This window comes from Ostrea edulis, chromosome 5 (assembly GCF_947568905.1).
Source record: "Ostrea edulis chromosome 5, xbOstEdul1.1, whole genome shotgun sequence".
NCBI classification, from domain to species: Eukaryota; Metazoa; Mollusca; class Bivalvia; order Ostreida; family Ostreidae; genus Ostrea; species Ostrea edulis.
In genome coordinates this window covers 64621023-64644365 of record NC_079168.1, presented here as the reverse complement: position 1 = coordinate 64644365, position 23343 = coordinate 64621023, and the positions used below count along the sequence as shown (strand labels likewise).

General features: G+C 35.4%; 4 protein-coding genes across 4 annotated transcripts in view; 1 reads left to right on the top strand and 3 right to left on the bottom strand.

Moving 5' to 3' along the window:
• The window catches only part of LOC125650091 (WD repeat-containing protein 27-like), a 37289-nt gene extending 29634 nt beyond the window's left edge, over positions 1 to 7655 (bottom strand). The window contains 13 exon segments of the mRNA XM_048878052.2: positions 158 to 238; positions 355 to 451; positions 595 to 677; positions 1354 to 1538; positions 2678 to 2769; positions 2998 to 3101; positions 3530 to 3728; positions 4424 to 4676; positions 5225 to 5338; positions 5472 to 5596; positions 5755 to 5896; positions 6682 to 6916; positions 7141 to 7655. Of these exon segments, the coding sequence (XP_048734009.2) occupies positions 158 to 238; positions 355 to 451; positions 595 to 677; positions 1354 to 1538; positions 2678 to 2769; positions 2998 to 3101; positions 3530 to 3728; positions 4424 to 4676; positions 5225 to 5338; positions 5472 to 5596; positions 5755 to 5896; positions 6682 to 6816 (1610 nt within the window). The 5' untranslated portion in view covers positions 6817 to 6916; positions 7141 to 7655.
• Positions 7656 to 8065: 410 nt separating this feature from the next.
• Positions 8066 to 12293, bottom strand: LOC125650089 (ribonuclease P protein subunit p20-like). The gene is made up of 3 exons (XM_056165125.1): positions 12162 to 12293; positions 9495 to 10140; positions 8066 to 8747 (listed from the first exon to the last, which is right to left on the bottom strand). The coding sequence occupies exons 1-2, from the start codon at positions 12215 to 12217 to the stop codon at positions 9720 to 9722; spliced, it is 477 nt and encodes a 158-aa protein (XP_056021100.1). The 5' UTR covers positions 12218 to 12293; the 3' UTR covers positions 8066 to 8747; positions 9495 to 9719.
• Positions 12294 to 12502: 209 nt separating this feature from the next.
• Positions 12503 to 20450, top strand: LOC125650353 (protein ARV1-like). Its single transcript, XM_048878569.2, has 6 exons — positions 12503 to 12666; positions 14026 to 14145; positions 17376 to 17535; positions 18853 to 18940; positions 19369 to 19517; positions 19758 to 20450. The coding sequence occupies exons 1-6, from the start codon at positions 12550 to 12552 to the stop codon at positions 19865 to 19867; spliced, it is 744 nt and encodes a 247-aa protein (XP_048734526.1). The 5' UTR covers positions 12503 to 12549; the 3' UTR covers positions 19868 to 20450.
• The window catches only part of LOC125650351 (protein jagged-1b-like), a 52192-nt gene continuing 49299 nt past the window's right edge, over positions 20451 to 23343 (bottom strand). The window contains exon 22 of the mRNA XM_048878568.2: positions 20451 to 22887. Within this exon, the coding sequence (XP_048734525.1) occupies positions 22391 to 22887 (497 nt within the window). The 3' untranslated portion in view covers positions 20451 to 22390. The remainder of the gene's footprint in view (positions 22888 to 23343) is intronic.

The following is a 23343-nucleotide window of genomic DNA, read 5'->3' as shown; positions in this document are numbered from 1 at the left end:
CTTGAAATATATTTCAATATTTTTTACAATCACAGAACCAAACAGTAACATAAAAGGCATGAAGACCCTAGCTTCCACACATTGACAGAGATCTAGAAAGAAAGGACTTGGTTGAAGTAAGTCATGGGGAATTGCACTGTACTGCTTCACTACTTACTCAAGTAAACCGATGGAGGATTTCTTCTTCACTGTAGATGTTGGCTTTGTAGAACTTGTTTTTGGTTTGAACATAGTCATCCTTAAAATGAATAACAAAAATTCTTGTACTCTTCCATAAAAATGGTCCCTCCCTGCAGTGTGACTGATGGGATGACTTTTGAGAGCATCACACTAATGGATAAAGTGATCACAAACCTGGGAGCCTCTGTGTAGCCTGATGACTTGATCTTGCTTTGAAAGGTCAGTGGTTGATCTTTGACCCCTTGACCTGGTTTTGATGGGGAAAGATGACCTGATCATACATACAGTATATACATGATTATTGTACTAATCTTTCCTTGCAGCAACTCCCATTTTATTTCAGAAAAGTGAAGGAATTTGATAAGAAATTGCCTTCAGTATCTCAGATCATAAAACAGCGAAATGCTACCTTACCTTTCTGCTTTTTAGTGGAAGCCTCCTCTTTTTGTTTAGGAACAAGACCTTGTTTGAGTATTGAATTTGGCAATATAGGATCACTGCAAGTACAACAAGATGTGTTTGTGAAACGCAAATGCCCCCAATAATGGCCAATTCCAAAGATGGCAAAGGTCACAGGGACAAATATATTGCTACCAGTAGAAAGGCCTTGTCACAAGAAATGCTCATGTGCAATATGAAAGCTCTAATATTTACCATTTAGAAGTTATGACCAATGTCAAATTTTTTTGAAAATAGGTCAAATGCCAAGGTCAAAAGGTTTAGTACCCTCGGAAAGGTCTTGTCACAAGGAATACTCATGTGAAATATCAAAGCTCTAGCAATTACTGTTCAAAAGTTATTAGCAAGGTTAAAGTTTCAGACAGAATGAATGAATGAAAGAATGACAGACAGGACAAAAACAATATGCCCCCTGAGATCGATAAAAATCACACATATAGACAGTTAGATTCTCTGAGCCACCAGCCTTCTAGAGGAAGTGCCGGAATACTATAAAATCACCGATTTTCAATGGCTGATAACTATTTCTTGATTTGTGGACGAATATTTACCCATAATTCAAATACTTCATAGATAAGAGTCCTGTACCATAAAGAGGGACCAATCTTCTGCCCAGAAATCAAGTGCCTATAACCATGATGTTTTACTAAACCACAAAAATATGTGATTCAACAGTTTCAGTACATGGGGCTGGATGATCTATAAAAAACTCACCTAGATAGGACTGTCAAAATGGGCAGTTTCCTATCTTGTGTTTGACTGTTAGGCAATTCTGAAGAAATGCTCGTTAAGTCCTCAATACTTGAATTGAAATTACAGGGTTTTGATTTAGATGTGGCATGGTCCCAATTCAAGAGATGAACATGATTCTGAAAATGGCTTCCAATAACACAATGAATCTGAAATCAACAACAACAAATCTCAATAACATCTGGTTTGAAATAAATGCAACATACAGCAACAAATCAGGACGCATGATATCGGACCACAATGTAAACTAATACATATAAAGGTGACTCTCGATAACTCGAAGTTCAAGGGACCTTGATAAAACTTTGAGAAATCGAGAGTTCGAAATTCGGAAATTGAAGGTCCGCCGATATGGTCAAGATTTTACAGTAACCGGAAATGTTTACCAACAAGATGATATCATTTTGACATGTTTTCCTTCATATTTGTCAGGTAGTTAATTTGATATCAAAATAAAGAACATTATTTTGCATTGATAAAAGATTTCAAAGTTTATGTATTTATTTGTTCTTTAATCATGTTAAGATAGGCATACAAATCCAAGTTCCAATAAAGCTATACTATCGCTAACTAAACAGAGCACAATGTTAGGTCGCTTTACACAAAGTAAAAATTCTGACGAATGAGTAAAATGATGTTTTAGAGTGATGTAAACACCTAATTACCACAGCTACTCTATCCTCCGCCAATTAACAAAATCCAGGTAAGGTCCAAGCGGAATATTATTACATGCTTGGGTAACGGTGGGTATACGCTACTACCACTTCGAGAGATCGAGAGTGAAAATAATGAAATGTGTTGTACGGGACCCAACTTCACTTTGAGAGATAAAATGTTCAAGAGATCAAAAGTAAATTTGCTTTGTTATATAGAGAAAAAAATCGGGACCATGATTTCACTTCGAGAGACCGAGAACTTCGAGAGATCGAAGTTCGAGCCATCGAGGGTCACCTGTATGATAAGTGTAAATGAAATCCTGTATAAATAAAGGATATCACTATTACTTATACATGTATGTTTGCACTGCAGATGGTGTGTGTATTCAAGTTTTTATTGTTTACAATACAAAGTGATATTAAAGAAAAACAACATCATTCATTTATCTATATTCATTCTATGTAAAAACGTTAAATCTATGAACTGTATGGTTCTTAGCAATAAACAATACATGTACAATCATTTTGCAAAAATATAAATTATCAGGATTCTGCAGAGCTGTCATGTTTTAAGAGAATGACTTGAGCAACTTATCTGTGTACATGTATATACATTGTATTTGAACTCTGACCTTTCCTGGGTCCTCGCCTTGACTGAAGTAAGCAGAACCAGCGTTGTTTATATAGACTTCCTTTTTTTCATCTGATGATGGAGGGACTGGATCTATAAAGGAAAACAGAGATAAACATCTGTGGACCCTTTCAATATTTCATATTTCAATGCAGCAAAAGGTCCTGTGTCATGGCAGGCATTGGCACATTAAAGAACCCTCACTGCTACAGCCCTGAGAGCTAACCGAAGGTCTACATTTGAGGTACTTTACCTACAGTTGGTAATGTCTCGATATGAGTGAAAAATTCTCGAAGGGATGTAAAACAAATGAAAACAAACCTTGTAGATCATAATACTGGATGACTTCCATAGTCTTGGCGTTGATCTGTATCAAGGATCCTGTCGTTCCCACAACCAGCATAGGGGAGGCACTGAACAAGTCTCTACAGAGATAGCACAGTTAGATAAAAAAAAACCCAAAAACAACCAGCATAGGGGAGGCACTGAACAAGTCTCTACAGAGATAGCACAGTTAGATAAAAAAAAAAACAAAAAAACAACCAGCATAGGGGAGGCACTGAAAAATTTCTACAGAGACAACACAAATAAAATAAACCATCTTAGAACAGTTAAAGACAGAAAAAAAAATTTCACACATGGTACACAAGCTGATAGCTAAATGCACAGCCAACAATTGTTCTATTGATGCTCTGTTTGTTGTTTTCATAATTAAGGGCTTGTTCTGTGATTAATGAAAAAAAGTTTTCAAATTTCAGAGCAACCATAAATTAGTGCTATTGCTTTACTGGTAGAAAAGTCACTAAAACAAGTACATATACAGTATATATCATGGTGGATGTCAAATAAATACCTGATCATGGTGTTAGCTCGCTGCAGGAAGCCAACAGATCGGGCAGAACTTCCTCTGTCATCCTCCGGGACCCAGGTAAAGTAGAGACCCAGAATGGCACATCCTGTTTCTGCCACGTCTTGGACCGTCACTTCCTCCTTCAGCTCCCCAACGTCCCCTTTTCTCTGATAGGATGGTTTACTACTGATGGTAACTGGCCCTGTTTTATCAAACAGTCAATTGGACTTGAACCAGAGAGATTGCAGGTTTATTGAGTCATGCCGGGGAACAAATTCTATACACTATGTAAGTGAAATGTTTTTCACATGAGGATCATTTGTGAATCATGTGTGTATCAAGGATTTGCTTAAGAAAAAGAATTTCAATTGAAGTTGACTTCATTTTTGAAAACATTTGACGGTATGAACTGCAATGCATGCTTCACACAGGAATATTTCATGAAGTGTGTAAGCGCTTCATAAAAAGTTACCAGCGTGAAGCGTTGCAGTTCATATCCTCATGTATTATAAAAAATGAAGTTTATTTCTTATATCTATATTATACTTTCATTTCCGTCAAAATTACCAGCTGTTATATTTATCTGTATTCGTAGGAACAAGGTTTACAACTGCAGCAGATTCATTGGGAAATAGCAATCGATCATTACAATTTGGAAAGATACCAAAAGCAAAAACATTGGAAATGTAAATATATTTATATAAAAGTCATAAGTTACATGTATGTACACATGTAGCATATGTGGACCAATACAAGTAGTAAGCATAAATATGGCATCAGAACGTAAAATTGAGATGTTTAATATAAAGAAAATAGGTTAGAACATTTATCATCAAAAATGACCACAACTAAGTGGAAAAATTTGGAATGACTGAGTTATTAGATGGATAACTATACCATTCTTTGAAGACTTTGGTGTTAACAACATCTGCTCTTTACTAATGCGATATTTGTCCATAATTTTCCCGATGTTAATTTGATGAATACAGCGGAAGTCTTTTCCGTCAGACAAGTCGAACACTCTCACAATTCCGTCTGCCGTTCCTATGGCAACCTGGGGCATGTGAAGGTTCATTGTCATGCTGAGAAATGGTGAAGCTGTGATGATTGTGGACTGGTACACTAAAGACAGATCTGCTATATTCCATACCTGTAAAATCGTTAAGTGATTATGATACAACATAGCAGAAATGATTGAATCATCAAAAGTAAATGAATTTTTCATACATGTCCATAACATGGACTCAAGGTCTCATCAAATTCAAACTTACTTGGTTCTTTTAGACTTATTTTCAACTCATTGTAATTAGTCAGTTTGCTGTATTATATTTCAGAATATTTGTCTTCTCACAAAGAATGCAATACCCCAACCAACAAATGCTCTCATAGGGGAATAAATACCACTTCAAAATAAGCATGAATTTGTTATAAGTATGTTCATTATACCCATGTTTTACTGTATACTGATGTATTGCAGAGGGATGAAAACTGGACCGAAGTCTAGATGAAATAAAGTGCTCAATAACTTAGGAAGAATTTTAAAATCTAAACACATTTATCCCTGCTGGCATAATTTAATTCACTCGATAACACCACCTTCAATTTTAAACATTAGAGTCGTGATATCATTTATACACTTTACATTAATATTCAATAGGAGAATCCCAATAAAGGGGAGATAACTGCTAGGAACAAAACCTTAAATGTCCTATCTTCTGACGTTGTGACTAATGTTGATGAATAATGTGGACAGAATTCTGCACAGGTAACCCGGTTATTGTGACCCTCCAATGCTGCCACCACCTCAGATGTCTACAAATAATGGAAGAATGACACCTCAGATGTCTACAAATAATGGAAGAATGACTTTTTTCACAGAATTCATTTTTACAATTTAGTAAGAGTATTCATGAAAGTAAACAAGCTCAGTTATTTATTAACTTACATTAGATCGCAGTATAAGAACATCGTTGTTACTGCAGGCAGCAACTAGACTGTCATCAGGACTAAAGGCACAGTACTGAATGTATCCAAGTGTTGTACCGATTATCACCCCCCGTATCTGTTCACCTAAAAGTAAAATTCCCAAATGCTACTGTCCTGTCAGTTTTTATGTAAACGGGTATACGTAATAGATCTAGCAATTTTTCAAATAATTTTAATTTGTAGATTAAATAATGGTGCAATTTTTAAATCCGATTTTGATCTGTTTATAATTATGCTGGTACCCTTTTCTGCTTTCTCCAGAGCACTGTGAATATTCCATACAATAACATAGTCCTCTGCCGCTGAACACAGTCTCTTTGGTTTGGAAACATTCCCTAGCACCAAACTGGTCAGAATCTTACGATGTCCTTCAAGTCTAAGGGGCTATATACAAAAACATTTAAATAATTCAACAACACTTCTCAGATATCAACCAGCATTAACTGTAAAGCAAATCAATGTTATATATATTATATATATATATATATCACTGAAGTAGAAAGAAAACAATCTAATCTTATAATCATAAGTTTCTAATCATCATGCAATACGGAAGTTCCGAGTTCCCCAAGAGTTATTTCCCTTTATCGAATTCTTCCGTAAATTATGACGTAAAATATGATGACAGTGGGTACATTTGCTAATTACTATCGTTGTATTATTTCTTAAAAGATGATATCCAGAGTTTCTGAGACCATCCTATCTCAGGGGAAAGGCAACTTTAGTGAGTTTATGAATATTGGTTAACAAAATGGCTCAAACAAATATTGTTAATTGCCATCTTTCTTTGATAAAAAGGTCACTCATGTAGAAGAGGAAATGAATAATGATTTAATAGCCAATTTGATGATCTTATTCAAACAAATTATGTTTGATATGGCCAGAATATGCATACCAGTGATTGATATAAACAAAAGTTACGCTTTCATTACATTAATCGTACGTAATCGTTATGTACAGTGCCAGTCTACGATATAATGTATACATTGTGTACCCACCATATGTCATAAAATGCGAAAGAGTTCGACAAAGGGAAATAACTTTTGGGTAACTCGGAACTTGCGTATTAGTCGTTATGCAAAATCAACCAAAAAATTCATAGGAGCCATTGCATTTAGGTGATTAAATTTGATAATTTTTGTTTAATTAAGTAACATGAAAAAACTTACCTGTGCGGAGGGATCTTGTAGATTCCACACACCCACAGTTGTCCTCGTTAGTGGTAGTCCTATATAAGTTCCATCACAAGCTACTTGAACATGAGCAGGATTATATCCAGTTTTCATGCACTCCAGATACTCCATGGTTACTTCCTGGTTCTAAATTTCCCTCATCCTTTATTCATGAGTTCTTTGAATAATTGCTTTGTTTGGATGGGAAAATTCACATTATTGATATTACTCTCTGTGGAAACAAGCATGAATAACATAGCAAAATAATGTTAGGCTAATAAAAGAAATGTAACTGGATCAAAGAAACATCTGGGCACAAGTCAGATCTAATGCTCCAATTGATTAGCCCAATAATATCACGTTACATGAGTTGAAATAGACACGAGGAATTCCGTAATAACGTTCCTAATTTCGAATAGCATGACCGTTCAAACCATTATAACTTTGTAGACTTACTTTTACATCACAGTCTTTACTGCTGGATGCTAAATATATGCTCAAATTCGTTGTTTGTCTTCACTATTAACGAGTTGTCGCGAGAGCCGAACCCGAGGAAATTCTAGCAACATGTGGTACACTTAAATTTCAATCACAAGTTATGAGTTCGTGTAAAATTTCTTATTTGATAGCGAATTAAAAGCCTTGTACTAAAGCTAAAACGGTCTACACAGAAAAGTGTAAATAGTATCCTGATGAAGACAACAATCCGTTTCTCGGCGTGAAAGTTTGTTTACAATCTCCAAACGGGTTCAGACAACTCGTTCCACTATCCGGTCGTACATGTCGATATATATTTCGACTACGAAGCCGGAGATTGGAACATTTCATGTCAAGGCAAGGACACCCCACCACACACATCCAGGACTCCTCATTATTTTTCAATGCAGCAAATTTACTGAAATGACACTTTTCCCAACAGACAAATCTTTATGTACAATGAAGACATATAAGATGTGTTTGTGAAACACAAATGCCCCCGATAATGGCCAATTCCGAAGATGGCCAACGTCACAAGGGCAAATATCTTGGTACCAGTAGAAAGATCTTGTCAAAAGAAATGCTCATGTACAATATGAAAGCTCTAATATTTACCATTTAGAAGTTATGACCAATGTAAAAAAAAAAATTAAAGTAGGTCAAATGTCAAGGTCAAAAGGTTCAATACCAACGGAAAGAAAATACTCATGTGAAATATCAAAGCTCTATCTCTTACTGTTCAAAAGGTATTTGCAAGGTTAAAGTTTTCAAAAAGTAGGTCAAACGTCAAGGTCACGGGGTAAAAAATGTTGGTACCCACGGAAAGGTCTTGTCACAAGGAATACTCATGTGAAATATCAAAGCTCTATCTCTTATTGTTCAAAAGTTATAAGCAAGGTTAAAGTTTTCCAAAAGTCGGTCAAATTCCAAGGTCAAGGTCACGGGGTAAAAAATGTTGGTACCCACGGAAAGGTCTTGTCACAAGGAATACTCAGGTGAAATATCAAAGCTCTATCTCTTATTGTTCAAAAATTATTAGCAAGGTTAAAGTTTTCAAAGAGTAGGTCAAACTCCAAGGTCAAGGTCACGGGATCAAAAATGTTGGTAACCTCTGAAAGTTCTTGTCACAAGGAATACTCATGTGAAATATCAAAGCTCCATCACTAACTGTTCAAAAGTTATTAGCAAGGTTAAAGTTTCAGACAGAATGACAGACAGGAAAAAAACAATATGCCCCCCGATCTTCGATCTCGGGGGCATAAAAATATTGTACTGTTTCTGTGTTGTTGTTTTCCTTCTCGTTCCTTTCTATATTTTGTTTTTTAAAAATTAATAGATAGTGCCGCCTTGGGTGGAGCCATGGAAGCAAAATAATATGTGATTATTTTGAAAAGTACTTCATGAGAGTGGGGTCTTATTTGGTATGAACAATACTAAAACAGAGGCAGTCATTACCTATATCCTAATTCTCACATAACAAGGTCACAATTCAAACTTCCACCAGAGTTCGTTTGCTCACAAACCAAACTCTTCCACTTAGGCATTATGGGATAGCGATTTCTTAGGCCGCGTATACTGTGACGTCACTGTAGAATGATGAAAAAACATAACGTCAAACGTAACCAACTTTCAAAACAAGAACATAAACATCAAATTCATTACTTTACACAATAATTTGAACAGAGTATCCCTACTTTTTAATGATCTTTTGATCATTTTATGTTTAAAATAAAATCCATACTTTTATATTAATGCTTTTAATATCAATATCTTCAGACTTTTAACTGCGAACTACTTCTTTAGTGTAATTTGTCTGCGTGATAATCGCGGACTCACAATATACAAATCTGTATATTGTGGTGCGTCACATAGGAGAGGTCTATTCGTAGGCACTGTGACGTAATGAGGCCTCGACGGGGAGTTTGGGTCACAATTAAGGACCCTTTCTCAACTGAACCTTGCAGAACTGATATATTAATGCACTAATTTCTAATTTTCCCATTTTTCTTTGAAATGCAAAGTAATATTAAAAAAAAAAACAGAATACGTATACATATTGTCAGTAAGTTCCGGTCAAACATTGAAACTTTTTGTTTTTGTAATTACCCTCTCTCCCTCTTGTTTAAACACAAATGTACATATATATGAGTCACTAATAATGCATCATTACCCTTACTTGCTTTACCACCTTCATATCATGTAATTAGCCTTCGTACATGCATTATTCCTTGTGTTTCAATAGATGTAATAAAAATTAAATAATCGTTTAACATTATTAAATATATATTCTTCACATATTAAACATATTGATAAAATATTGTAGTATAACGTACGTGTAGCGCTGCCACCAATTTGTAGCATGTGGCGGTCACCCAGCCAGGTGCTGATAATGCTCTCCATTGCTTAACTTGTGTGATGCAGAGAGAGACACTCTACCACATCACTAGAAAAGCTAGCTCACTAGCGAGGCAGTATAAGTTCCCTCTTAAACTGTCAACTACAGTATTATGTAAAAATCAAAACATTTTTTGCAAGAACTTTTTAATTAACAATCAATATCATGATGCTGCATCATTGTTTGTTGATAGTTCAACTTTCACAGGATTCATTTTATACACTTTAATGTGAATAGCAGAATTATTTCGTGATTGAGTTTCTGGTTCTAGATCGTCAGCTTGGGGTTCAAGGTCATCAACTAACTCCACAGTTGAAGTGTGAGCCGATATTTCCACCAGACCTTGACCTTTAGATTGTAACTGCAGGGCAAGGTTGATTGCTCTATTTATAGCTGCACCTAGTCCATGAACATACACCTCATTCTCTGAATCCAGTATTTTCTGAGATCTTTGCAATTGACTGCTAAAATTAGTTTTTCTGGTGACATACACATCTGTTTTCCTCTTGGGTAATTTCCTTGGCAGACGCTTCCTAAGCTCATATTCCTCTTTGTCTATCAACTCCTTGTAGTCTTTTGAGGACCTTGAATAAAATTACATAATGGTGCATTACACATGGATTAAAAATATTGATAGAATCATTCAAGGATCAACAAATACAGGTGAGGAGTATGCAAACAGACAACTACATTCCCATAAAATGCCAAAAGCTCATCGTCTCAGGCCACGGCTGAAATGTATGCTCCTCTCCCTTTGTGACGACGATGCCAAAAGCAGGATTCAATTATATTGCGACTATGTTTTGAGTTGTGAGTGAGTCTACTCCGAAATTATTTGGTCCATCATGCTGCTGTGTTGTTATATATGGATTTTGTTTATTCATATTTATCGGAAGCGTGCAAAACAAGAACAAATGACAGATATACATTGCACTGAGAGATCAACTTTGACAGAAATAAATCTCACGAGCCAGCATATAGATTGAATTTTAAAAATGGCCAACTTAGTCTGTAATAATAGTGGGAAAAGAATGTCAAAAACGTGTGGGACTAATCCCCACCTCCACCCACATTTTTTTCGGTCCATAAATTTGGTGCTTGCACCAATGTTTCTTGTGGACATATGATACACCTTTTTTAAAACGACAAAATGAGCAGGTTTTGGTGGAGAATTTTATTTATTCCTAGCAAAGCTCGGGCGAAGAAAGGCTCTAAAGGTAACACATAGGTATATGTATATGAAAAAATCAGCAAATGAATAGAGATAATCTCTACATACATTCACTGAAAATTTTGTGATCCATATGGACGCCGCCATCTTGTTTTGTTCATTAGTTGCTTCTACAGTTATTCTTGTTTTAATATGAATGGCAAAAATACAAGACTGACGTACAATTTGTAATTCAAACACCCAGTGTGTTAAAAATGAATGGTATGATTATTATTGTTACAGTTTTTCGCCAATCATCAAATAGAAAAACAGTAATACGACTAAATAGATGAACGAGTTCATGAGTTTCTTTAAATAAAAATATACGATATATTCACGCTTACTGTTTTATCACTTTGAATTTGTTGGTTAATTTTTGTTTAGTTTTAACTGTCTTTAAAATTGCAATTGGGATGAATTGTCGTTATTTAATTGTTTGATTTAAAAAACGAAGAAAAAAGCCAAGGCTGCATGTGATGTCACGATGCACAGTTTACGTCGGCTGGCGCTATATTCCCCGTGTTAAAGGAATTGGCGGATCCTGTAATTATACTCATAGAGGGCGAAGCCCTCTCACAGCCCAAAGGGCTGTGAGAGCGGAGCTCTCCCTATAGGTAACACGTATATACATGTTTAAAAGGAAAATATAGGAAAATAATGAAAAATTAAACCATACCTATGGAACTTGAAAAGTTTGGTACCAATGGCGTCGATTCGAATATTAGCGCGTGGACATGTATTCCTCCATTTTGAATCTCGTCTACCCTAGTTCACGTCGTTCTGAGATGTTACATAAAATCCGTAAAAGCATGTAAATCTTATTTTCTTAATCATATATAATCACTCTACGTTTAACGCCATGTTTTTTGTTGTGGTTCAAACGCTATGTTTGTAAATTTGCTAAATAACGACGCTGAATATGACGTCACAATGTACTGTTTACATCAATTGCGTTATATTTCCCGCGTTCAATATATAGGCGGATCAAATGTCCAAAATTAGGATGCTTTGATACAGCTCCGTCCGCGTGCTAACTTCGGGATGTTTTTGTCCTGTTTTGGATATAGATCCTAATGCCAAAACTTTTTTGCTTCGCCCTCAAACACGGTCACGCCGTAAAACATATTACTTAACAGAATTATGATTATCACTTGGGACACGCCAATAAACATTTCAGCTTCGCTCGGTCCAACGGTCACACTGTATATACATATTATATCATTCAGGAACAAATAATACAAAACTTCAATATCTGACAACCGAGCCCCTGTGTCTCAGCCGAGATTCAGCTGAATCGTGAACATGTTGGTGAAAATGAAATGAATGCAAGTAGCGCACTGCTAATAATGGAATGGCGGCTTTTGACTTACGATAAAAGAAAAACATATGACTCACTTTTCGTTACTCTCAGCTGTGCAAATTTTACTAGTCCCATCAAAATTTGCAGACATGATATTAGCAGATCTAGATCGATTTCCTCGAGAGACAAGCACTATTCATGTAGGAAAATAATTCCACTCGCTAAATATAAACCCAACCACAATAAACTATCTTAATCCGGATTGATCTATTCCCACCCTGAAAGACAATTATTCAGTGTATAAAAATGATCTTCATTCTACGATATCTTCTTAACTTAATATTTCGGAAAATATAACATTTAATGAATAATTTATTCAAAATGTATGATGAATATTAAATATTCACGGCAAGGTACCAGATTTGATCCAGGTCTTACATACATTATACACAAAGCAAGGAGATGGGAAAGTTTATGAACTGAATGGAGGCAGGAGAATCGTCGGCTATGATTTGTCATTATAAGTGTATCAGCTGTGGTACAGATGCTAGTAGTATCTACAAAGACTACAAAAATGGAATTATAAAAATGGAATATTGTGTAAATATCTTTAATTAAGTACAGATTTAGTTCCTTAATTAATTTTTTGGTTGAACAATTTAGTTTATAAAACAATTCATTTCATAATCATCAACGATTTTATAAAATACATATTTGAAATTAGAACCAAGCAAAAAGGCTTAGATCTATAGTAGCCCAGCTCTTGAGATCACAATTTTGTGATTATAGATCTATGCACATATTATGGTACTTCGAACCCTGTCAATCGAATTACGTTTTAAAAAAAAAAAAAGTGACAGTTTGATTTATTTGTGCGATTTCAGTATTGGTATTTACATGTTATTAGGGCTGGGACGATATATATCAATAAATTTTATGTAATGTACATGCATATATCTCGCAATGTATATCATGCAATCTTGTCAATATTATATAATGAAATATCGACCAATAAACCGGAATTTCTTTAGTATTAAATTTTTCTATAAATTAATAAAATTCAATGTACCAATCAGATAGCAGGTCTTATTTGTCACAGTTGTTTTATTTGTAAAGATTCATACTGTACCCATAGTTCTCTGTACTCGGAGATTGCATGTGCAAATGAATTTCTGCAGAAGTTTGATGTAAAGATATATCAATACTGAAACAGCAAAAACATGATAGGTGTAATAATTTTTAGCAACTTTTAAAATGAACATGATTTAAATACTTTGTTGATGTGTGCCAAAATAAGATTGCGACATGGTCATCGTAGGTATCATTGGGACATCATTATCAAGATTCAGACCTGCTATTGAATTGTTCTTTTATTAGGGGTGAAACGATACAGTACCTTCTCGATTTGATTTTCGATACTTTAGTCTCGATTCGATGATTTTCGATTCGATACAATAGCATGTACCAAATTCTTTATAATGCTAAGATTTTTTCATGTTTCGTTGTATTTATTGCTAATAAATTCTACATAATGTAAAAACGTTTAACATAATGCAACACTCTTATCACTTGTCCTAAAGCCGAAATGTCGCCATACCCAGGATTTATACATTGGGGGTGCATTTTTCAACTCGAATGCGTCCATTTTGATACAGCAAAGTTTACTCGTGTGTTGATTGGGCAATTTTCAATTCCATTGGCTAATCAGAAACTGTGTTATCAAGAGCAATGTGTGCTATGATTTTAAAACTGTATCGAACCGAAACAGACCCCGAATAAATCGAACATTGAATGGAGGCCACTAAATCGCGATTCGGCCGCATCGCGATGCATCGTTTCACCTCTATCTTTTATGTAGAAAAAATTCATAATGAACTTTTAAATGATTTATGATATTTTCAGGTACAGTGTAGAGATCTGATTGACAAATACGTAGAGTAAGATTTATGATATTTTCAGGTACAGTGTAGAGATCTGATTGACAAATACGTAGAATATGACCCGGTAATCATCAGTTTAGATGTCCTGCTCCTTAAAAGGGAAGCGCTGCGTCATGTACTGTACAACAGCCATATGCAGGTAAACGTGTTATGGCACATACTCTTTTCTTTTTAAAGCAATGTTAAAGGTGAAAATGTTACAACAAATGGCACATGTATATACAGACCCTGAAACATACTACCTCACCAACTGAATATTTCTGTTTTCATCTTAAACCATTTCTTCCTCTATGCATCTTCATTCAAAATCATTTAAAGGTGTTTGCCTTATAAGCTGATGCATCGTTGGGGTGGAAGGACTTCGAAAAGACTATTGCTTTAAATTCAAAACAATTATTTGCCGGTGTAGTATGCAGCTGGACAGTCTACTATCAAAATTCGCTAACAAATATAATATGACATAGCTGGAGGTGTTTTTGTACATTTTCTGTAATAGTCATATAGAATTATCTATTTCTCGGTTGAATTTTGCAGATATAAGATCTTTTGCCATACTTTCATTTATTCTCATTTAATTGTGTTTTTAGCTCACCTGGGCTTTTCTGATCGCCTGTTTTCCGTCATCTGTCTGTCTGTAAACTTTTTACATTTTTGACTTCTTCTCCAGAACCAGCCAATTTCAGTAAAACTTGGCAAAAAGCATCCTTGGGTGAAGGGCTGTCAAGTTTGTTCAAATGTAGGACCATGCACCCTTCAAAGGGGAGATAATCACAAAAATGCAAATATAGGGTGAGGTCATTTAAAAAATCTTCTTCTCAAGAAAAACTGGGTCAGCAGAGCTGCAATTTACATGAAAGCTTCCCGACATAATGCAAATTCAAGTTTGTTAAAATCATGACCACTGGGTAGGATGGGGCTACTATAGGGGATCAAAGTTTTACATACAAATATATTGGGGAAATCTTTAAAAATCTTCCTCTCAAGAACCACTGGGCCAGAAAAGCTGAGATTTACATGAAAGTTTCCTTACATATTGCAGATTTAAGTTTGCTAAAATCATGGCCCCGGAGGTAGGATGGGGCCACAAAAAGGGATCAAAGTTTTACATGCAACATTTTCTTTGTTTGTAAGGACTGTATTTTAAACGAACTTGGCATTAACTCCACTTTTGGTAATTGTACTTCTACTCCAACTGCCCTTTCAAAAGATGAAATTCTTCAAAACCATGCTTCAGTTTTAGGCACATTTGGTATCCCAGTTGGTGGGTCGAATGAATATGAGTTACCATATACTGGATTCCTAAACTACATAAAAACCCTTACAAAAATACATTGCTGGATCCAATAAGTGTTCTACCAAGCCCCTATCTTTGCTCCTCACGAAAATATTAACAGCTGTGAAGGAGAAACTTCAAACTTACTGTGTGACTACAGATGCCAGATGGTACAGGGATTTCAACAGTCTTGTTTAAAGTCAACATTTCACAAATTCTATAGTTGTTATAATGGTCTAGTTTGCCAATACAACCTATCATTGGGTCAAATGCTATCTGACATGTTTCATACCGATTGTTAGACCGTTCGTGGCACACTGATTTTGACTACGGATAACTCTGTTTCCCTGATCAAGATATAGGGCTCACGGCGGTTGTGACCAGTCGACAGGGGACGCTTGCTCCTCATGGGCAGCTTATCCCACCTCTGGTGTGTCCAGGGGTCCGTGTTTGCACAACTCTCTATTTTGTATTGTTTATAAGAGTTATGAGATTGATCACTGTTCGTTATCCTTACCTTTCATACAAATATATAGGGAAAATCTTTAAAGATCTTCTTCTCAAGAACCACTGGGCCAGGAAAGTACAAGTTTACATGCAAACTTCCTGAGTATGTGCAGATTCAAGTATGGCCCCCGGTGGTAGAATGGGGCCACAAGAGGAGATAGAAGTTTTACATACAAATATATAGGAATTTTTTTAATAAATTTTATTCTCAAGAACCACTGGGCTAGGAAAGTACTGATTTACATGAAAGCTTTCTGACATAGTGCAGATAAAAGTTTGTTAACATCATGCCCCCCCCCCCCCCACCACCACCACCACCACCACCACCACCAGGGATAGGATGGGGCCACAATAGGGAATCAAAGTTTTAATACAAATATATAGAAGAAAAAAAATTCTCAAGAACCATTGGGCAAGGAAAGTACAAATTTACATGAAAGATTTCTGACATTGCACAAATTCAAGTTTGTTAAAATCATGGCCCCCGGGGGTAGGATGGGGTGACAATAAGGGATCAAAGTTTTACATACAAATATATAGGGAAAATCTTTAAAAATCTTCTCAAGAACCCTAGGGCAAAGAAAGTAAATTTTTACATGAAAGGTTCCTGATATAGTGCAGATTCAAGATTCATGTTTGTTAAAATCATGGCCCCTGGGGGTAGGATGGGGCCACAATAGGGGATCAAAGTTTTACACACAAATATATACTAGGGAAAATCATTAAAAATCTTCTGATGAAGAATCACCGGGCCAGAAAAGTTTACATTTACATGAAAGTTTCCTAGAGCAGATTCAAGTTTGTTAAAATCATGGCCCCTGGGGGTTGGATGGGCCACAATAAGGGATCAATGTTTTACATACTAATATATAGAGAAAATCTTTAAAAATCTTCTTCTGAAGAACCATTCGGCCAAAGAAGTTTATGTTTACATGAAAGCTTCCTGACATAGTGCAGATTTATGACCCTCATTGGTAGGTTTGGGCCACAATAGGGATCAAAGTTTTACATGCAAATATATAGGGAAAATCTTTAAATATTGGTAACTCAGGTGAGCAATGTTGCCCATGGGCCTCTTGTTCATTGTTTTATTTGTAAAGCGCCTTAAAGTAATTTGTTTTATATACGGTGCTATATAAAGTTTATTATTATATATTATTAATTCAGTGTAAGAAAATATTAATTGTCAAAAGAGTCTAAATTGGACAAACTGTTCACTCTCTTCTTTGTCCAAAGGATTTCATTCCTGGTCCAAATTATTCATTAGGAAGAACCTTTCTGTTCAAACTATTCATCATTTGTTCCCCCTTTTAAACTTCTCATCCAGCATTCCATTGGTGTACCCAGGGTCTGTAACAGGAATGTTCAGATAAAAGCATTCTCTTAATGGTGATGTTCAGTAAAAAATTTTTTTACAATATCGTAAGAGGCCTCTGATGAAATTTTAAAATCCATGGCCCCTTAGTTAGGGGATCAAGCTGTATGATTCAAACTGAAAATGAATCACATTTTTAAAATGTAGTTGTATTCTTGAACATCTAGCCAAGTTATTTACCTTAGAGACAAAGTTTTTCTGCTGTTTTTCACAGGGTTACTGGAAGTACGTCATCTTATTAGTGATCTGTGATGCATTTGTCAAGTTGGCACTCCAGCGAGCCAAAGGGGAAATAACTCCAGTTAATCCAACCTATATTATCTACTCTGCCATGGAGTGGGGCCTTTATAAGAACTGGTTACTGGCAGTTGTGGGTAGGACATTCTTTATGATGGTCATCAGTTGTAAAGTATTGCCAAAAAATAAAATTTATAAATGAAACATGAATTTAAATGAAAAGTATTAGTGAAATGAAACTGTATTGATGAATAAATGCACATGTATACATTGTTACGTATTGATGAATAAGAATCCTGTTGTATGGATGATATTTTTATACGTCTGTCGAAGAAGGGACATATTATGGTATGACATTGTCCGTCAGTCTGTCCAGACCTTGTTGGCAGGATACAGACACAGATCCAGGATTTTACAACTTGGTACATTTGATCACCATGATGAGAGGAGGATGCCTATTGTTTTTTAAGGTCAAAGGTCAAGGTCATAGTATCACTTAATCGGAAAACCTTGTAGGCAGGATACAGACCGAACCGTAAGCTCCAGAATATTACAACTTGATACATTTCATCACCATGATGAAAGGAAGAGGCCTATTGTTGTTCAAGGTGAGAGATCAAAGGTCAAGGTTGTACAATCACTTAATAGGAAAACCTTGTAGGCAGGATACAGACTGATTCAGAACCGTAAGCTCTAGGATATTACAACTTGGTATATTTGATCATCATGATAAGAAGTAGATACCTATTATTTTTCAAGGTCAGAGGTTAAAGATCAAGGTCGTAGTATCAGACAATATGTAAACCTTTTAGGTAGAATACAGACTCAACTATTTGGGCTAGGACCATCAAACTCGGTACACATACTCGACATGCCAAGTGGAGGAAACATTTTGGTTTTTGAAGGTCAGAAATCAAAGGTCAAGGTTGTATTATCACTTGGTAGGAAGACCTTGTGGGTAGGATACTGACCGGACCGTAAGCTCCACGATTTTACAACTTTGACTATTTGATCACCATGATGAGAGGAAGATGTCTATTGTTTTTCAAGGTCAAAGGTGAAGGGCATAGTATCACTTCATAGGAACACCTTGTAGGCTAGATACAAACCGAACTGTTAGGGCTAGGACTGTCAAACTTGGTACACATATGCCTTATGCCAAGTGGAAGATGCCTACTGTTTTTCAAGGTCAAAGGTCAAGGTCATAGTAGTAGGATACAGACCAAACCATTGGAGCTGGACCATCAAAGTTAGTACACATATACCTTATGCCAAGTGGTAATATTACATAGAGAGTATATGAGTTGTCTGTTTTTACGATGTATGTCACACTGATGTTTACTGATACTACCAGAGTCCGAGATCTACAAATCATGATGTAAGAAAAACACCCTATATTAGCTTTCCACGGGCGTATTATGTAATGTTGGCGGTACTCTTGTTATTTCTTTCAGAATTGACATCCCTAGTGTTTTTCATATGTGTTTTGGTTCTGCTGTTTTCCTTATTAATTTCCTCCAAAAGATCTGCTGGGCCAAACAGGTATATTGATAAATGTAGATATTATTAATGATTGTAAGAAGAACAGTGATCTGTTTGAATTTTATTTTTACATTGAATAGAAATTCTGGATTCCTTACCAAGTTTTTGAATAAAACTTTTTTCGGTATAACTTGATTACATGTAATTCTTGGAAAGTACTACGTTTTAAAGGGGTTTTTTAAAATCAGAAAAAGACTTCAAGAGGAGCCAACATCTTTAATATGTTCATGCTAGGAAGCCAATTTTGTTTTGGCTATTCATTTCAAAAAGGTGCTGGCCACATAATGATAATATACATTCATGCATGCAAGCACTAGAATTAAAAGATTTGACATGAACCGATGAATTAAGGTGAGCAGAAAGAGATATGATAGTAATATTTCATAGATTCATAAATCTTTTAATTATTTTTCACTACTATTTGACAGCTGTAAAGATCTCGTGCGATCTGTTGTACTCTCTACCTTCGGTAAGGTTTTAGTGATACTAGCTGTATTGTGGGGAACCAAGAACAGTCATCTCTACATCCAACTCATCAAGGCCTACATATGTGCTGCCAATGTGCAGGCTCTCAGAGGTGAGTCAAGGTCGTGAAAGTCTTGTTTATATGTCAACAGTAAATCCCAGAGAATCAAATTGTCGTTATCATTAATCTTTTTTTTGGAAACATTTTATAAAAGCTTGAAATACTCCTTCAATGCTTTTTTAACTACAAAAATTAACCTTAATTTTCAGCATGTTGTTACACATTGCACAGCAGGAGTGTCGCAGTCGAAATACCTGTAAAATTTTAAAGGGGAATAATCTTCTTTTGCAGTCTGCCTGCCTGGTTGGAGGATTCCATCTGTAGCTGCCATTTCCATTGTTGGGCATTTGTCCTCAGCGTATGTAACTAATTCTGTTCAACGCTATTTGTTTGGAAGTTGATACCGAAAATCATTGTCGAAACAAAAGGAAATCGGACAGTATGTCTTTGACACGGTTATCAAGTGTAAATCAGGCTAGGGACAGTGAATGTGAAAACATCACATGACTGACTTCCAGCTTGAGATTCGGGGAATGATGGGATTGATAGCCTGTATCAATTACAGTCATTCTTGTGCATGGATCGGTTTCCGACAGATTAACAAAGTTTCAGACTAAGAATTAGAGGTTTGATTGTGATACACTTTGAATTGTGACTCTTCTTATTCTGGCCTGTGATTCCTTCAAGAAGTATAGCTATAGGTGTAACTTTTGCCATATTTTTAGATTAATTGTGACGTAAACCTGTAAATTGCGACATTGACCTGTAAATTGTGACATTGACCTGTAAATTGTGACATAAACCTGTAAATTGTGACATTGATGGTTGGAATTGAAATCTGCTTTTGATGTAATCACTTTATTACATGTGCATGTATACCTTTTACTTGTCATCAAGTTGCTCTGTAACTTTTTTAATAACTGTTGCAATATGAAAGACTAAATGTGATTTTGTCACAAAGTAAGTAATAAAAAGGAAAAGCTCTTCAAGTTTTGAATCACATTTTTATTCTTTTTTTGACGTTTTTGACTTTATTTGTCACATACATGCAGCTTACATACAAAAAATCAAATGACACAGGGAAATTGTCAGAAAAAAATTGACATATCCTTTATATTGAAATTACATGTCTTACATTATTACGTATTAAAAGATATGGCTCATTTCCTTGTGACAGTTTTCATAACATCAATGATACTACTGTCTAAATATTAATGGAAAGATTTATCACATTGTAATTAAACAACAAAGAAAAACAAAAAATTGCACAAATGTGTGTGTATCAAACACGATTGGAAAGCCCCTATTTACATGCATTAAACCCTGGGAGGATTTATATACGTAATAAGTGTAAAAAGGATTTACGCAATACTGTCAAAGCTGAAAAAGAAGTAACAAAATATGGTGCTTGGTGTAAATTAAAACTAAAAAAAAATAATAGAAAATAGCACTTTTTTGCAAATATAAATAATTTTTTGAGTGTTTTGAGCTTCGGAACTTGTGTATAAAATATAAACATGAGTATGTTGATCGTGTTTCTAGAAGAATGTGTGCGGACATGTCAAGTGTGTGGAGGAAGTCGGTGAAGATTTCTGATGGTAATTGCCAAGCGCTACAAGACTGAAAATTGCATAAATGCCAGCAAAAAATGCACAAAAGTTAAAAGGTGTGTGGGGACCAAACCAAACTAATACCTGCCATAAAGCACAGAAGCAGACTGCGTGATCTGAGCTAACGTGTACGCATTTCATTCCAAAATAATGATAAACTGAGGCTCTGTTTTTCTTTTCCAAGTAATATATAAATGATGATGTACAATAAAAATGGATTCTTCTTTAAGAAATCAAATGATAAATATTTGATTGCTCGAGATGAGGCAATGAAGTTGACTACAAGAAAGACTGGACTGTATGGTTGCCCTATGAGTGGTATAGGTTTACTATAATAGATCTAACAGTGATGGTGGCCAGGTGATTGGTGATGCATATAAAGTTTGCTGCCTTTTTTTTCAGTTAGCAGCAGTTGTCTGAAAGATCTCCGATTTCTTTTTTAGGTATAGAATTACCATGGTAAATACTGTGTTTTAGGTAGAGGAAAGATTACATAATATTGTGCGCATTTTCTAGTAATATCATCAGGACTTGATTTTAACAGTTTGATTAAATGTAACAATTTACCTGAGAATAGGACACGTGCCATGCCATCATATTTTGAAAAAAAATTCACAAATTGAAATGCTTTCATTCAATATATTTTTTGTGCAATTAATCAATACCTCTTGCATATCAAAGAGGTGCTGGTATTTATATCATTCATGGTAGTCTTGATAATTGCAATTAAACTGAAACTATTTTCATGTCCAATTTGCAAATTTTTCTTGAGTTTCATTTTTCTTGGGTTTCAAGGCAAATACACCATCAGGATTCATTAACAGTTCATATATATTTTTACAATAGGGAGATTTGGGTTCTACCCCCATATCTAAAGTACTCTTAAGTCCTATCAAACTTCACAGTGGTTAGACAAACACTGTCTTCTGTTTTTGATTCAGAAATTTACTCATTTTGAAAGCAAATCAACAAATTAAAAAAATGATATTCCACTATTTTTCTGATGGGACGGACAAATAAAATGAGCATTCATTGTACATTTTTCCTCTCTGCAAGAGGTATATAGCAAACAACATTGACCAGTAACATTTAGTAGAAAAGCATTTAATCAAATAAAAAGATCCAAAGGGAAAGAATTCAAACCCAGAAAATTGCTAAGTTGAATTATACGTTAGCTACAACTTATTGTATAGGCATGGCACAGAGTAGAGGGGAAAATGAGATCCATCATTTACTGCTAAAAGTTCACAAATATAAACAAATTTCATTATAAACACACTTTGGATCCATGACTCCTGCAGTATTGGTCAAAGGTCACACCATGACCTCATTTTCTGACCGTAAGTCTGCAGCAATAGTTCGGGATATTTCTATGAGTTCCCTTTCTGCAGCCCTTGCTCTCGCTCTGGATCGAGAAATTTCAATATTGATGTCTTTTTTAATGGTCTTAGATGGAGGACTAGAATTGTTCCAATCATTGGACTCGTTCGGCGAATCCGATCGCCCACTGAGTAACCTTGTTGGACTTTTTTCTAAATTTTCACATTTATCTAAATCCACTTCATGAAAATCGGATGCAGAAACTTTCCTTGTCCCTCCACCTTTGTCCGTTCCAGCATACAATGGGTTTTTGTATCGTCGAAGGTTTTCTTCATTTTCATTGTTTGTTTTCTGTTCTACATACACTGCCTCTGCTTGCCTCCGGGCAATCACTTTCTTGCGACGGACGTGGCACACAATTAACACAATAATCACTAGAAGTCCCACTAATCCAATCACAGAACACACGAGTGGAATGACCAACCCTGCTTCTACAAGAAAGTAAAGGTTAAACTAAATCAATTTAAACTCTGTTGACATAGACATTGTGAATTGTTTGTCCATACGGTCAACATCATGATGTACCCATGATGCAATCAGAACAGAAAGTGGCTGATCATTCTTTCAAAAATAATTCCTTTTAAAAACACAATGCATGAATTTGCACTATCCAGCTTATTGCCAATAAAACATGTATCTAGAACAGATTTCCACACAGGATAAAAGAACACTGCTATAAGGCCATCCCCATAGTTCACCATCCACCTAAATTGTTTTTAATTATGAAAGGTCAAATTATTTACCTACATCCCCTGCTTACAATGCCAAGCCAAAGCTTAATTTTACATTTGTGGTCAGTCTACACATGCTGTGCCATCAAACGTGATCTGATCTGAGTTTGCACTAAGAAAACGGGTACGTATACTAGGGTATTTATAAATACATAC